This window comes from Schistocerca gregaria, chromosome 3 (genome assembly GCF_023897955.1).
Source record: "Schistocerca gregaria isolate iqSchGreg1 chromosome 3, iqSchGreg1.2, whole genome shotgun sequence".
In the NCBI taxonomy this organism is placed as follows: Eukaryota; Metazoa; Arthropoda; class Insecta; order Orthoptera; family Acrididae; genus Schistocerca; species Schistocerca gregaria.
Genome location: NC_064922.1, coordinates 840,509,951 through 840,525,816, shown reverse-complemented (window position 1 = coordinate 840,525,816; position 15,866 = coordinate 840,509,951). Strand labels below are relative to the sequence as shown.

The 15,866-nt window shown below is 45.6% G+C and overlaps 1 protein-coding gene across 1 annotated transcript in view; it reads left to right on the top strand.

The window, feature by feature from the left end:
* Positions 1-367: 367 nt before the first annotated feature.
* Positions 368-15,866, top strand: part of LOC126355618 (testis-specific serine/threonine-protein kinase 6-like) — a 59,508-nt gene continuing 44,009 nt past the window's right edge. The window contains exons 1-3 of the mRNA XM_050005981.1: positions 368-520; positions 632-760; positions 14,884-15,135. Of these exons, the coding sequence (XP_049861938.1) occupies positions 368-520; positions 632-760; positions 14,884-15,135 (534 nt within the window). The remainder of the gene's footprint in view (positions 521-631; positions 761-14,883; positions 15,136-15,866) is intronic.

Below are 15,866 nucleotides of genomic sequence, written 5' to 3'. Positions count from 1 at the left end.
CTAGCAAGGCGCCATATTCAGTAATTAGAATGAATTCTGAACAGACAATATTGTGAATCATGCGCCATCAAGAGCGACGTTCATCATTAATGGATTAAAGTTAAGTATCAAGCTAATTACGTCCGCTCTCTGAATTCTAATTCCTTGCCATGTTCCAGACCTCACGTCAGTATAGTCCTTCCCTCCTCCACGCCAGCCTGCGTGACCTAAAACGCGTGCATTTCGGCCACCACTAGTAACACTGTGTTGGTTCGTCTGCCAACACAACACTGCATAACATATTTTTTTTTATTCTGGTCGTTAGATATGAATCAAAGCAGTTGTGTGCTCTAATGTAGTGGCGTCACTCCTGCAGGTGGCCTGAGTGATGAGTGAGCAGTTGAAAGGCGATGATGAGGACGAGGTGCTGGCCGAGCTGGGCTACCGCGTCAGGCGGCTGCTGGGCAGGGGGACGTACGCCAAGGTGCTGCTGGCGGAGCTGGCGAGGCTGTCGGAGGAGCCGGAGCGCCTGCGCGCGGCGGTGAGCACCGCCAGCGGCGGCAGCGCCACCGCGGCTGGCGCCAGTGTCAGCAGTGGCGGCGGCGGAGTGTCGCGGCGGTCGCGGTCGCCCGCGGCGCGGCCCTACCCCCAGCTGGCGTGCAAGGTCATCGACACGACGCACGCTCCCCGCGACTACGTGCGCAACTTCCTGCCGCGCGAACTCGAGATCCTGGGCCACGTGCACCACCCACACATCGTGCACATACACAGCATCTGGCAGGTCGGTGCCCTGGCTCTGCGCTCGCAATACAGTGCTGGGAATCAGTCTAAAGGCATGGACAGTTGTAGGAAAATTAACCCTAGGACGCCTAAGGGGGGGGGGGGGCGGGTTCGTTGAACCCACAATTTTTTTATGTCCCCTGCTTTTGCGCAAGTAACTTTGATACTACATATTCCCTTTGAGTTATTGTTTGTTGGCTTCGATGCTATAGAAAATTTCCCTTAGTAGGATTTGGTATTTCTCATCTCTACAACAATGCACGTTAGTTTCTTGTTGGTTGGTATTCTTGATATTCACAACAATCGGTTTACTTTCAGAGGAAGTGATTGTTGACGTCAGTCAGCTGTTATTTATCTTGTAAACTTGCAGTGAGTTAGTGCAGTTCCCAACACGTAGGCCTCCAGTAACATTGGTGTCCTACACAGCAAAAACGAAACCAGGTAAAAACTTACTTATGTTGTCAACAATGAACCAAGATAAAGTCACTGTTGGAGGAGAGAAGAATAAAACCGAGATAAATGCATATTATAATTCCACTAAATGTGGAATTGATACCATTGATCAAATGGCGCGTACGTACACCTGCAAGAGGGGAACAAAGAGATGGCCTCTATCTGTATTTTACTCTCTCATCGACATTTGTGCTGTCATTGCAACCACCATATTCATCCAGCAACATCCAAGATGGAATGAAAAGAAACACAACAAACAGAAACTCTATCTTCTGCAAGCTGGGATGGAACTAGTGAAACTGCAGGTAGAAGAAAGTAGTGCCAATGGAAGAGGGTTATCTAACCAAATTGTGCAATCAATGGAGACTATTCTACAAAAGAAAATCAAAGAAGTGACAAGAGAAGCACGTCAGTCTCCTGCAGGGAAAGGTCGGTGCCATATTTGTGTAAGAAAAGCTAAAACATAGAAGCAGAAGTACAACAATCTAAGTGAACCAAAACAGTATTGTGGAGAGTGTCATAAACATGTGTGTAACACACATTCAGAAAAAAATTATGAAGTGCATCTCTTGCCTTGAATTTAAGAACTCTGAGCAGTCTATTGTATATGAACACATCTGTATTTTGTTATGTATTATGTCAATTTTTTATTCACTCAATACCCTATTTATAACAATTAACAACATTTATAAACCGATGCCTTAGTTAAAATACATAAACCATTTTGAAAGTTGCAATTTTTCGTCAGTAAACTTATGTAATACCTGTGGGCTCGCCGAACCCCCCTTTAGGCATCCGAGTTAGAAAAAAAAGGCTTGGGCGTCCTAGGGTTAACATTGTCAGTTGCAGTAATTGTGCATAGTGTATATGCAATAGTATGATATCAAGTATACTGACCAACGCAATCAAATGATAATGCATTTGATATCAGTAGTACAGTGCACAGGGTGAACATTAATACAACCGACAAACTGCAGCGACAAATTCCTGACTGGAAATGTGTCTAGAAATGATTCTTTGCCATTGTAGAGGGTGCTGACGTATGAAAGTTCCTGTGACCACGTGCCATGTGATGCAGACTGTGTTATGGACCCAGCGTACCGTAAGCAGCACAATGGTCCGATAATCATGGCGGCAACAAGCCGAGATCGTGTTTGTGTACTACCAAGCAGGTGTAAACGATCGAGAGGCAGCACGGCTATACCAAAACAGGGATCCTCACACACAACAACCACATTACACAACGCTTCAAGCCCTTTTTGGGCGTTTGTGTGATCACGGGTTCTTTCATATACACTCCTGGAAATGGAAATAAGAACACATTGACACCGGTGTGTCAGACCCACCATACTTGCTCCGGACACTGCGAGAGGGCGGTACAAGCAATGATCACACGCACGGCACAGCGGACACACCAGGAACCGCGGTGTTGGCCGTCGAATGGCGCTAGCTGCGCAGCATTTGTGCACCGCCGCCGTCAGTGTCAGCCAGTTTGCCGTGGCATACGGGGCTCCATCGCAGTTTTTAACACTGGTAGCATGCCGCGACAGCGTGGACGTGAACCGTATGTGCAGTTGACGGACTTTGAGCGAGGGCGTATAGTGGGCATGCTGGAGGCCGGGTGGACATACCGCCGAATTGCTCAACACGTGGGGCGTGAGGTCTCCACAGTACATCGATGTTGTCGCCAGTGGTCGGCGGAAGGTGCACGTGCCCGTCGACCTGGGACCGGACCGAAGCGACGTACAGATGCACGCCAAGACCGTAGGATCCTACGCAGTGCCATAGGGGACCGCACCGCCACTTCCCAGCAAATTAGGGACACTGTTGCTCCTGGGGTATCAGCGAGGACCATTCGCAACCATCTCCATGAACCTGGGCTACGGTCCCGCACACCGTTAGGCCGTCTTCCGCTCACGCCCCAACATCGTGCAGCCCGCCTCCAGTGGTGTCGCGACAGGCGTGAATGGAGGGACGAATGGAGACGTGTCATCTTCAGCGATGAGAGTCGCTTCTGCCTTGGTGCCAATGATGGTCGTATGCATGTTTGGCGCCGTGCAGGTGAGCGCCACAATCAGGACTGCATACGACCGAGGCACACAGGGCCAACACCCGGCATCATGGTGTGGAGAGCGATCTCCTACACTGGCCGTACACCTCTGGTGATCGTCGAGGGGACACTGAATAGTGCACGGTACATCCAAACCGTCATCGAACCCATCGTTCTACCATTCCTAGACCGGCAAGGGAACTTGCTGTTCCAACAGGACAATGCACGTCCGTATGTATCTCGTGCCACCCAACGTGCTCTAGAAGGTGTAAGTCAACTACCCTGGCCAGCAAGATCTCCGGATCTGTCACCCATTGAGCCTGTTTGGGACTGGATGAAGCGTCGTCTCACGCGGTCTGCACGTCCAGCACGAACGCTGGTCCAACTGAGGCGCCAGGTGGAAATGGCATGGCAAGCCGTTCGACAGGACTACATCCAGCATCTCTACGATCGTCTCCATGGGAGAATAGCAGCCTGCATTGCTGCGAAAGGTGGATATACACTGTACTAGTGCCGACATTGTGCATGCTGTGTTGCCTGTGTCTATGTGCCTGTGGTTCTCTCAGTGTGATCATGTGATGTATCTGACCCCAGGAATGTGTCAATAAAGTTTCCCCTTCCTGGGACAATGAATTCACGGTGTTCTTATTTCAATTTCCAGGAGTGTAGAAGAACATGCAGGGAGGTGTCTGACTGTGCACACACCAGGTTTGAAGAACCGGGTTCTACAGAATATTGAGATGAACCCCAGTATAAGAGTCAGGCAACTGACCAGCCAACATGGTGTAAGCCAAAATACGGTTATGTGGTACCCTGCATGTCAACCGATATTACCCCTATCACCTGCTATGAGTGCAAGGATTATCAGCAGAGGATTTCTCTCTAGGGGAGGATTCTGTCAATGGGGTTTGCACCAGAGCATCACAACTATAGGATTTCTGTTATCAGACCTCTTTAACGGCGACACAATTTTTACCTGAACTGGCATCATAAATTTGCATAATCGTCATCTGTCGGCTACAGACAGTCCTCAGGGAAGGGCTGAGGCGTCTCATCGGCATCAGCTCAAATGGTTCAAATGGCTCTAAACACTTTGGGACTTAACATCTGAGGTCATCAGTCCCCTAGAACTTAGAACTACTTAAACCTAAGTAAACTAAGGAAATCACACACATCCATGCCCAAGGCAGGCGTTAGCTCAGCGTCATTATATGGGCAGGGGTTCTTGGCGACCACACACTTGGATCAGTTATTGTTCCACAATGACTCAGTGGAGAAACGAACCTGGACTTCCTGCAGAATACTCTTCCTGGTCTGCTTCAGATTGTGCCTTTATCGATACGACAGGTGATGTGGTTTCTGCATGATGGATCACCAGCCCACTTCCGCATTACAGTGTGCTGACACGGCATCTTCCCCAGACGTTGGAGAGGACACGGACGCCCTGTGGCATGGCCTGCTAGATCATTCGAACTAAGCCCTCTGGATTTTTACCTTTGCCGCATATGAAAAGAGTTGAGTATGCTGAACCAGTTCCTGATGTGCAGAGTGTTCAACAGGGTGCTCACAACGCCTGTGACGCTATTCAGAAAGAGGCCGGAACGTGTAAAAGAGCGCGGCAATCCATGACGCGACCTGTGAACGCATTATTTGCATCCCACGGAGGCCACTTTGAACGTCTGTTGTGATGTGGATGCGATGCAGATCTGTACTGTGATATGGGACGATTTGTTGTCGTTGCATGCACGTTTTCCATTTCTGGACACATGTTCATAGGGCCTATTGTCCTCTATTTTCAGTCAAGAATAGGTCACCATGTATAACAGCACATTAATTTCTCTGGTGATACAGGGTGGAAATCGGTATAAAGGTAGTCGGCTCTGTGCATTATTTGTGTGTGTGTGTGTGTGTGTGTGTGTGTGTGGCTTTCCTGCAGTCAGGTCACCGACAACACGAGTGACAATATTTATGGGGTGTGTAAACCACGGTTGTGATAATGCAACATAGAAAACAGTTACCACGTGGTGAAAAAGAAAAAAATCGGTTTGTAGAAGGAAATGATTTCTCTAATTGTTAAAGCGCCAAGATATCGAACCGTTCAAGGACAGTGGTTTATAATTTCGTTACTGTGGGTGCACGATATGGCCAAAACGGAAAATTTCGAATATTATCTGAGGCATCGAAGCGGTTTCTTTTACGTAAAGCAAGGGCCACAAACTGTTGATCTTCTCAACCTGATCCTGAGTTACAGTAAGCTGTACCTGCTAGACGTGTACGCCAAATTTTGTCACGTGACAAACACCTCGCATTCAAGAAACAATTGTAGAGAACTGTCCTAACAGCCAAACATCAATAGGCTGGATTGGCGTTTCCTGAAAAACATATGTGATGGACCGAGAGTGATGAGAGGAAGTTTAATTTACATGGTGCAGATGGATTTCAGTATGACTGGCATGATCTGAGAACAGAGCAGCAGCTAAGAATGAGCAGAAATGGAAGCGGCCAGCCTTCTGGGCTAAACGTAACTCACGCTTTGCTTGGGTGAACGCTACAATGAACCCTGATATATACACTGAGATGCTAGAGACAGAATGGATTGGAATGTATGAGGACCTAGGAAACGAAAGGCTTATGTTTCCACAAGATAATGCATTTGTCCATCTTTCTGCTTCAACCAAAAATTGGCCTACACGTATCCCAGATTTGTACCCCTTGGAAAACCTTTTGGGAGACACTAGCAAGGCGTGTTTATCGCAATGTATGACAATTTGAGGCCTTATGTGAGCTGAAAAGAGCGATACGAGAAGAGTGGGAGACAATTTCACTGCGAGAACTACAAACCCTAAGAAAATTAATGCCGAAGAAACTTTTCACGTAATTAGGAAGAACGAGGATTGGACAAAGTACTAACAACGAATACAACAGTACAGTGAGTGCCTTTCTACCAGTTTCCATCCTGAAATTGCGAACGCCTTATTTTGTGGCTTGTTTTATGAAAGAAACTATGTAATTCCACCATGAATGTTTATACCTTATATGTATCTACTACTTTCATAATAAACTCGATAATGTATGCTTCAGATGTTGTGTATTAGTTTCTCAGCAGCCCTGCCTTTATATTAATTTCGACTTCTGTAACAATGAAACACTGCCTCACAAAAACTCTGAAGCACCCAGGAGGGAAGGAGCAATCAAAATAAAACTTTACAGTTGAGAGGGATCCAGTGTTACTGCAGTGATTACAAAACCGAGTAAAATTTGCAAAGAACTTGGTAGTATTAGTCCACTTATCAGCATGACGTTGCACCCCTGTTGTCATGAAGTATGTACTGATTCAGTTGGGAAGGGTGTCATAAAGCCATTACATCCTGTTCCGAGGCAAGCCAGATCACGACTACGGTACCTGGTCCTTGATAAGTTGGATACCTCTACTTGGACAGAATTGACTTTCAAGCAGGTCTTGCACACCTTTTATTGGGAACAGATCAGAGGAACTTGCTGGTCATGGCAGTACCTGGAATCATGTAGATTGTTCATTTTTGAATGAGCATTATAGTATTGAAAAATGGCATCATGATACTGTCGGTTGAGAGGTAACACGTAATGATGGAGGATGCCTGTGATACATAATTCTGCCAACAGATTTCCCTGAATCACTACCAGCCGTAATCTTATGTCATATTCAATGGCTCTCCACATCCTGGCACCAGGAGTAGCGCTGCTGCGCCTTCCCAAAAGAATAGGATTTACCCCAGGTCGATTACATTATCACCGACAGTATCATCTGGAGTAATGCAGGACTGTGATTCATCAACAGCCCACGCTTCCTGGCCATGGCATTACTCCAAAAGCAGCTGCATGTGATGTCGTGTTAATGGCAGCCTACACTTTATACGGTAATTTTCTTCTACAGCTGCTGCTGACATCCAATCCATGATGCGGGATTATACGGCACATTACAGGTATTCCATTACTGGCAGCTTCAGGCGTGCTTGCTGCACGATACAACGATCATTCCTTGAGATGGTAAGACGTGGTCGACTGGTAGCTTAATGGCGAGTATTTGTCCCTTTAACTTTGTTTGCATGTAGACTAACACTGGGTCATTATCACGTCTGAATGTCTCACAAATCTGGATGTTGGACGATTCAACCAACTGGCCAAATGGAGCCCCCAACGAGGCCCCTTTCAAAGTCTATTAGGTGGTAACAATGCTGCCTCACAAGCATGTGGCATCTCCTTGTCACTCAGCATCTCATGATGTTCAGCCTCATTATATACTCTACTAGGCCCAGTAACAAAACTAAATTCGAATAACACCAATTTCTGACTAGCTCTCTAAAATTTTAGGGGGAAGTTATGTATTATTAGGGTGACTCGGTCATCCATGTTCCTTGTACACGGTCAGCCAGCCAAATTCAATTGTGCAATTATTTTAGTTGTTCTCTTATATGTTTTAATTGTATTTCTAGTACATTCAATCGATTATACCTTGTCTTAAGTCATGTAACGTAGTTTGATTTTGTGGCTGTCTGTGATTGGTACTGGGAGTGAGTGAGTGTTTAGTCCTTTTTGTCCGACATTTTTAGCCATTTTAACCACATTACTTTGTACTGATTTAAGTAAAAGCCTTGCCCGTTAGGCTCTCTCCAAACATTGGGTGTGAGTTGGAATTGATTTAATCAATAGGAAAGGTTGAAAATTTGTGCCATACTGTGATTCTAAACCAGCTCTCCTGCATACTAGGGAGATACACTGACTACTCCACCATCCATACACAGTGGTGACCGCAACTGCATCGGGTGCCCTAGCACACCTCCCGTCAGACCCAAATTCTCAACTTGCGAGCGCGCACACACACACACACACACACACACACACACGCACGCACACACACACACACACACACACACACACACACACACACACACACACACACACATACACATACACACACACACACACACACACACACACACACACACACACACGCACACACACACACACGCACACACACACACACACGCACACACACACACACACACACACACACACACACACTACTGATGTAGTGCCCCTCCCCCATTACCCTCATTACCCACAGCATTTTGCCGATTCCCGTGTGAGTTCGAGCCTGATGTGCGTCTGCACTGACGAAATTGTTGGCTGTCTTCACGTGTGTGTGTTTGGTGTCTTTTCTTTTGGACATGTTCCAGAGAACAGTCACCACATATGTATAATTAAGACAAAGATGGCTATATATATGCCTGATGCGCATCCACACTATTACACAACCTATTAATGGTAATATATACAGGGTGTCACAAAAAGGTACGGCCAAACTTTCACGAACATTCCTCACACACAAAGAAAGAAAATATTTTATGTGGACATGTGTCCGGAAACGCTTACCTTCCATGTTAGAGCTCATTTTATTACTTCTCTTCAAAACACATTAATCATGGAATGGAAACACACAGCAACAGAACGTACCAGCGTGACTTCAAACACTTTGTTACAGGAAATGTTCAAAATGTCCTCCGTTAGCGAGGATACATGCATCCACCCTCCGTCGCATGGAATCCCTGATGCGCTGATGCAGCCCTGGAGAATGTCGTATTGTATCACAGCCGTCCACAATACGAGCACGAAGAGTCTCTACATTTGGTATCGCGGTTGTGTAGACAAGAGCTTTCAAATGCCCCCATAAATGAAAGTCAAGAGGGTTGAGGTCAGGAGAGCGTGGAGGCCATGGAATTGGTCCGCCTCTACCAATCCATCGGTCACCGAATCTGTTGCTGAGAAGCGTACGAACACTTCGACTGAAATGTGCAGGAGCTCCATCATGCATGAACCACATGTTGTGTCTTACTTGTAAAGGCACATGTACTAGCAGCACAGGTAGAGTATCCCGTATGAAATCATGATAACGTGCTCCATTGAGCGTAGGTGAAAGAACATGGGGCCCAATCAAGACGTCACCAACAATGCTTGCCCAAACGTTCACAGAAAATCTGTGTTGATGACGTGATTGTACAATTGCGTGCGGATTCTCGTCAGCCCACACATATTGATTGTAAAAATTTACAATTTGATCACGTTGGAATGAAGCCTCATCCGTACAGAGAACATTTCCACTGCAATGAGGATTTCACATTGTTGGATGAACCTTTCGCAGAAGTGTGCTCGTGGAGGACAATCAGCTGCTGATAGTACCTGCACACGCTGTAAATGGCACGGAAACAACTGGTTCTCCCGTAGCTCTCTCCATACAGTGACGTGGTCAACGTTACCTTGTATAGCAGCAACTTCTCTGACGCTGACATTAGGGTTATCGTCAAGTGCATGAAGAATTGCCTCGTCCATTGCAGGTGTCCTCGTCGTTCTAGGTCTTCCCCAGTCGCGAGTCATAGGCTGGAATGTTCCGTTTGCTTCGAATATCTTTCTGTCGGGACACCTTCGTTCTGGAAATCTGTCTCGATACAAACGTACCGCGCCACGGCTATTGCCCCGTGCTAATCCATACATCAAATGGGCATCTGCCAACTCCGCATTTGTAAACATTGCACTGACTGCAAAACCACGTTCATGATGAACACTAACCTGTTGATGCCACGTACTGATGTGCTCGATGCTAGTACTGTAGAGCAATGAGTCGCATGTCAACACAAGCACCGAAGTCAACATTTGGAGAAAAGAGAGCCACGTGTATGAATATCAAGAGCGTTGATGGAAACCCAGTCCTAAGCAAAGAAGGGAAAGCGGAAATGTGGAAGGAGTATATAGAGGGTCTATACAAAGCGATGAACTTGAGGACAATATTATGGAAATGGAACAGGATGTAGATGAAGATGAAATGGGAGATACGATACTGCGTGAAGAGTTTGACAGAGCACTGAAAGACCTGAGTTGAAACAAGGCCCCGGCAGTAGACGACATTCTGTTAGAACTACTGACAGCCTTGGGAGAGCCAGTCCTGACAAAACTCTACCATCTGGTGAGCAAGATGTATGAGACAGACGAAATACCCTCAGACTTCAAGAAGAATATAATAATTCCTTCAATTGGGCCAACTGGCGGTGAATCGAGGAAGTACAGTACATACTGACGAAACTAAAATGAGCTCTAACATGGAAATTAAGCGTTTCCGGACACATGTCCACATAACATCTTTTATTTATTTGTGTGTGAGGAATGTTTCCTGGAAGTTTGGCCTTACCTTTTTGTAACACCCTGTATATACAGTGTGGTCAGAAAATGTCTGAAACGCTTGTAGGGATGTTGCAGGGCAGGTTGTACTGAGATAAGAATGTTACAAAAAAAAAAAAAAAAATTCGATACGTTGCGCCGTTTCCGAGTTATTTAGCATTGAAGTTAGTCAATCAGATCGTCGCGCGCGTAAATTCAAGTTCCAGCTAACGAGACAAAGCACTGGTTGGGAAACACCGCCACTGGCAGGCCGCTCGAATGGGAGCGCGCGACGCATATATAAAATTGCCTGATGCGCATCTGCACTATTACACTACCTATCAATGGTAAAAAAATTATCATGTGGCGTCAGTGGCCAGGAGTTGCCAGGTGGGAAGTTCGGCTGCCAAGTGCAGGTCTTATTGACTGCGACGCGACATTGGGTGACTTGCGCGTCGATAATGGGGATGAAATGATGGCGATGAGGTCAGCACAACACCCTGTCCCTGAAGGGAGAAAATCTCCCACCCCAGCTGTGAACTAAACCCTGGCCCCTGTTCATGGCATTCCAACAGGCCGACCGTTTAGCCAATGGGGCAGACACCTATTTATGGTGAGTAAGTGTATTTAGTTCCATTAGCATCCGAGCACGTCATCTGGCTCTTTTACTTATTTATCAGCAACTGTATTTTTTTTCATCCCTTCACCATTTTGTGCACGTCTCTCCAAATACACACAGAGGCATCTTAAAGTCAACCCCTCGCAACTCTGCCACCCACTGTGGTATCCGTCATAGTATCTTCGCTGTAGATCAACTCCTTCACTCAATTCAACTCCTATACTAACAACACTTGTCCCATATATGTTTATATTAATTTTTGGACCACCCTTTTTTCAACTGATTTGATGTGACTCGTCACGAATTCCTCTCCTTTGTCAACCTCTTCATCAGTGAGTAGCGCTTACTCCCAAAATCCCACATTATTTCCGCTTTCCGCTACAGATGACCCTCTACATCTCCTTCAAGATCTACAGTACTTACTCCTTGATGTCTTAACACATATTCTTTCAGCCTTTCCCTTTTTGTTGTTATTGTTTTCCACAAATTTGTCTCCTCACTGGTTCTGTAGAGAACCTCCACACTTATTATCCTATCAGTTCACCTAACATCCACAATCCTCCTATAACATCGTCACATCTAAAAAGTTTCAGTTCTCTTCTTTTCCACGTTTCCCACAGTCTATCATTCACTTCCATATAATCTTGTACTCGGAATGCATATTCTCAGAAATGTTTTCCTCATTTTAAGGCGAATGTTTGATACTAGAGGTGTTCCTTTGACCAGGGAAGCTTTCTTTGTTGTGGTGATCTATTTTTTATGTCCTCCTTGATTACCTCGTCATGTGTTATTTTGCTCTCCAGAGTGCGGAATTCCTTCACTCCATCCCCTTCATGGTACCCAATTTTAATGTTAGTTTATCGCAAACCTCATTTCTGCCATCCCTCATTACTTCCATCTTTCTTTGATTTATTCCTAGTCCATATTCCGTCGTCGTTAGACCATTGAATCCTTTCAGCAAGCCGTGGAGTTCGTTCACACTCTCCTTGACAGCACTAATGTTATCAGCGGATCTTATCACTGGTGATAACCTTCCGTCATGAATTTTAATCCAATTCCTTAGACTTTCTTTTACTCGTATTTCTGCCAATGCTACAGTTGGGGCGAATGTCCGCTGTTCATTCTTATGTCATTTTTAATCCAAGCACTTCATTCTTTGGCTTCCATATTCATTGTTCCCTCTTGGTTCTCGTACATGTTGTATATTAACCGTCTTTCCCTACAGCTTGCAGCAACAGTCCTAAGATTTTCGAACCAATTGCAGCACTTTAAATCGTCGAGCGCTTGCTATAAGTTAACAAATTTTTGTACTTTGAGCATTACAGCACAGTCAGCAATCGTGATAATCTAATATATAAGAAACTATCAGCCTCGATTGCGGTAATGAAACAAAGCTTTACCTAGGTTTCAGACCAAATAATTGAGCCTTCTTCAGAAGATATACCTAAATCTATAATGTGTCTAAGAAGGCATGGTCTAGAAATAAAACTAAAACGGCCTAAATAGGCGTAGTCACATTTATAAATGCGGTACATACGTAATAAGTGCTATCTAGTCCTACTTAGTTTCACGTGTGCTCCCGAGGCCCACCGCACGGCGTCCATGGAGACGAGGTGTACGCCAGAGCTTAAGTCTTGATGTTGACGTAATACGTAAGTACCTCATTTTTAAAATATGACTTCACCTATTTAGGCTGTTTTAGTTTTATTTATAGACCATGCCCTCTTACACAAATTATAGATTCAGTTGTATCTTCTGAAGAAGGCTCAATTATTTGGGCTGAAACCTATGTAAAGTTTGGTTTCATTACCCCAATCGATGCTGATAGTTTCTTATATATATAAGCTGATAAATCCTGTTAGAGTATCTTGGTTTTTCTGCTCCTTTCTCCAGGCATCTAAAAAGCCTACGATCTTGCCTAGCATTCTGGTTCACAGTTCATACTGCACGCTTTCGCGCTCCCAGTCAATTACATCGATATACTCGTGTCCTTTCTTAGTAGCCATCAATCCTACATAACAACCAAAACCCCTGGAATAATCTTCCAAATACAGGTGTGTCTCAAGGATACGTCCTACCATTGCTGATAGAACTGACGTTTCTAAAGACGTCCTCCTATGTAACTATTTCAACGTACTGGAAACACCGTCTTCCTTATAGTTCATCCTATCCTCCATTCATGCTAACAATCTCCTCTAACTCTGTCTCGGCAACTTCACCTCCTGCATTACCTCCCCATCAGTCATGCAACAATCTAGGCAATATTTATAGGAACAGTCACCTGAGCATAGAGACCACTTAATTGAAACACTAAAATATCATGGACGAATACTCGATCAAAAAATAGCCAAAAACACTCATCCCCCTCTCCATCCAAAAATGTCCATGACTGACTAATACTATCAACCCTATGAACATATAGTTGAAGCCCTGTTACCATTATCATACACAAAGAAATCCTCATCCATCCTATCCTTACTAAGTATGTAGTAAGTACATCTAAAACTAAACTCTGGCCGAACAGGCCATGAAGGCCCTATGGTACCCACCATCCGCCGTGTCATCCTCAGCCCTAGGAGTTCCTGTATACGCATATGGAGGGGCATGTGGTCAGCACACCGCTCTCCCAGCCGTATGTCAGTTTACAAGACCGGAATTATGTACCTCTACTCTATTAAATTCTATCAGTCTCTCCAAATCCTGGAGCGACATGAACTCCTTCCTGAATCCGACTGCCTTCTCCTACTCCTACCCTGTATCAGCTCAAAAATATCCCACACCTCATCAGATATGCAGAACACTTTTACAACTTCTTTATCTCCCATAAACCCTATAGTCTCTTCCTTTCTTGAGAAATGTGGGCTGATGCCCTGCTTCTATCATCGTGTTCCACCTTCCTCTCATTGCCAAACATTATATGTCCTTCCCAGCGTAATATATGTCGCCTTCCGCTTCCACACCATGAACTTATCCCTGAAATGTATCCTTCCTTCCAACCAAAACCTAACCCATACATTCCAAATGAAATACCCAACCTCTTTACCTACTCCAGCTGATATCTCAATCACCTCGTATTATACATATTCCACCTGCACCAATGAGCCAAAGCATTATGACCGCTGCCCACTATGGGACTGAATACCACCTGATCTGGATGTACTCCAAAGGCCAACAAGATCCCCAGGTCTGTCTATGGTACAAAATGGGTGGGACCAGTTTGGGTGACAACTCCATCACAGGGCAGTATCAGGGACCTTAATGACTAATTACTGGCCTCAGGAGAGGATAAAACGCCTCTATGACACCCACCCCAATCTATCGTTGCATGCATCAACGTAGGAGTGGTTGTAACGTCATACTGTCAAGTGGGCTCATACTGTACACTTCTTTGTAAAGATGTTCGATTTTGTAAGCACTGTATGGGGGCCGAATGGAGACACCTCTACGTTGTCAGGGTGGTGTCGTGGAACATGCAGAATGTCTTTTGGCGCCAATAAAACATAGTTAGGAAGTTAATACTTATTCATTCAGATTTACAGTTCTGTGACTTCTTGTCACCCTCTGCCGATGCTTCTTGCCAGTAACATGGTGAAATTATGTTGTCCTGTTGTTGGCTTGGCTGTCCCCTTTCAACCCTGTGGCATAGCATCACTGAAATAACATCACATACTCTCTCAATCAATGAAGTTTCGTTTTATTTACCTCCCCGATTCTGAGAGACGATGCAAATTAAAATAAATGCAACAATGCAAACTATTCGCTGATTTCAGTGTACGTCATGCCTACATTTGATTTGCTCATACTGGTGTTTCAGCGTCGTGCCAAATACTACATCTTTATGAGGTTTGTGGAGCGTGGCGACTTGTTGGACTACGTGCTGAAGAATGGTGCCGTGTCTGAGGAGCAGGCTCGCATCTGGATCCGGCAGGTGTCGCTCGCCCTGCAGTACCTGCACGAGATGGACGTGGCGCACCGTGACCTCAAGTGCGAGAACATCCTCATCAGCTCCAACTACAATGCCAAGCTGGCGGACTTTGGATTCGCGCGCAGAGTCGTGAACGCAAACGTAAGCGTGAAGTCGAGATAGCTACCTGTTGTTTTCAAATGTTTTGTGAGGGTTGAGGGAGTCTAGCAACGGTGCTGATCTCACACTAGAATACCCCACCAGTACCTCACCACTTATAGGATTTGAATGTCAGTGCCTTGACATCATCCAAAAAACTGAAGAGGCCGGCGTTGTGACATCTACTGTTGCAGGGTGCCGTGGGGCAATGTGGAATGGGCGGATGCCCGTCTGGCGCGCGAGACGCCTTAGTAAAACAGTAGTACAGAACGAAATATTCATTGTTGAACAGTACACAAAACGATGCATCAACCGATGTGGTGCAGTGGTTAGCACACTGGATTCCCATTCGGGAGGACGTCAGTTCAAACCCGTTTCTGGCCATCCCGATTCAGGTCTTCTGTGGTTTTCCTAAATCGCTTCAGCCGGCCGCCGTGACTGAGCACTCCTAGGCGCTTCAGTTCGTAACTGCGCGCTGCTGCTACGATCGCAGGTTCAAATCCTGCCTCGGGCATGGATGTGTGTGATGTCCCTAGGTTAGTTAGGTTTAAGTAGTTCTAATTCTAGGGGACTGAAGACCTCAGATGTTAAGTCCTATAGTTCTTGGAGCCATTTGAACCTAAATCGCTTCAGGCAAATGCCAGGATGGTTCCTTTGAAAGGGCATGACCGATTTACTTCCCCAATCCGATGGGATCAATGACCTCTCTGATTGGCCTCCTCCCCTAAATCAAC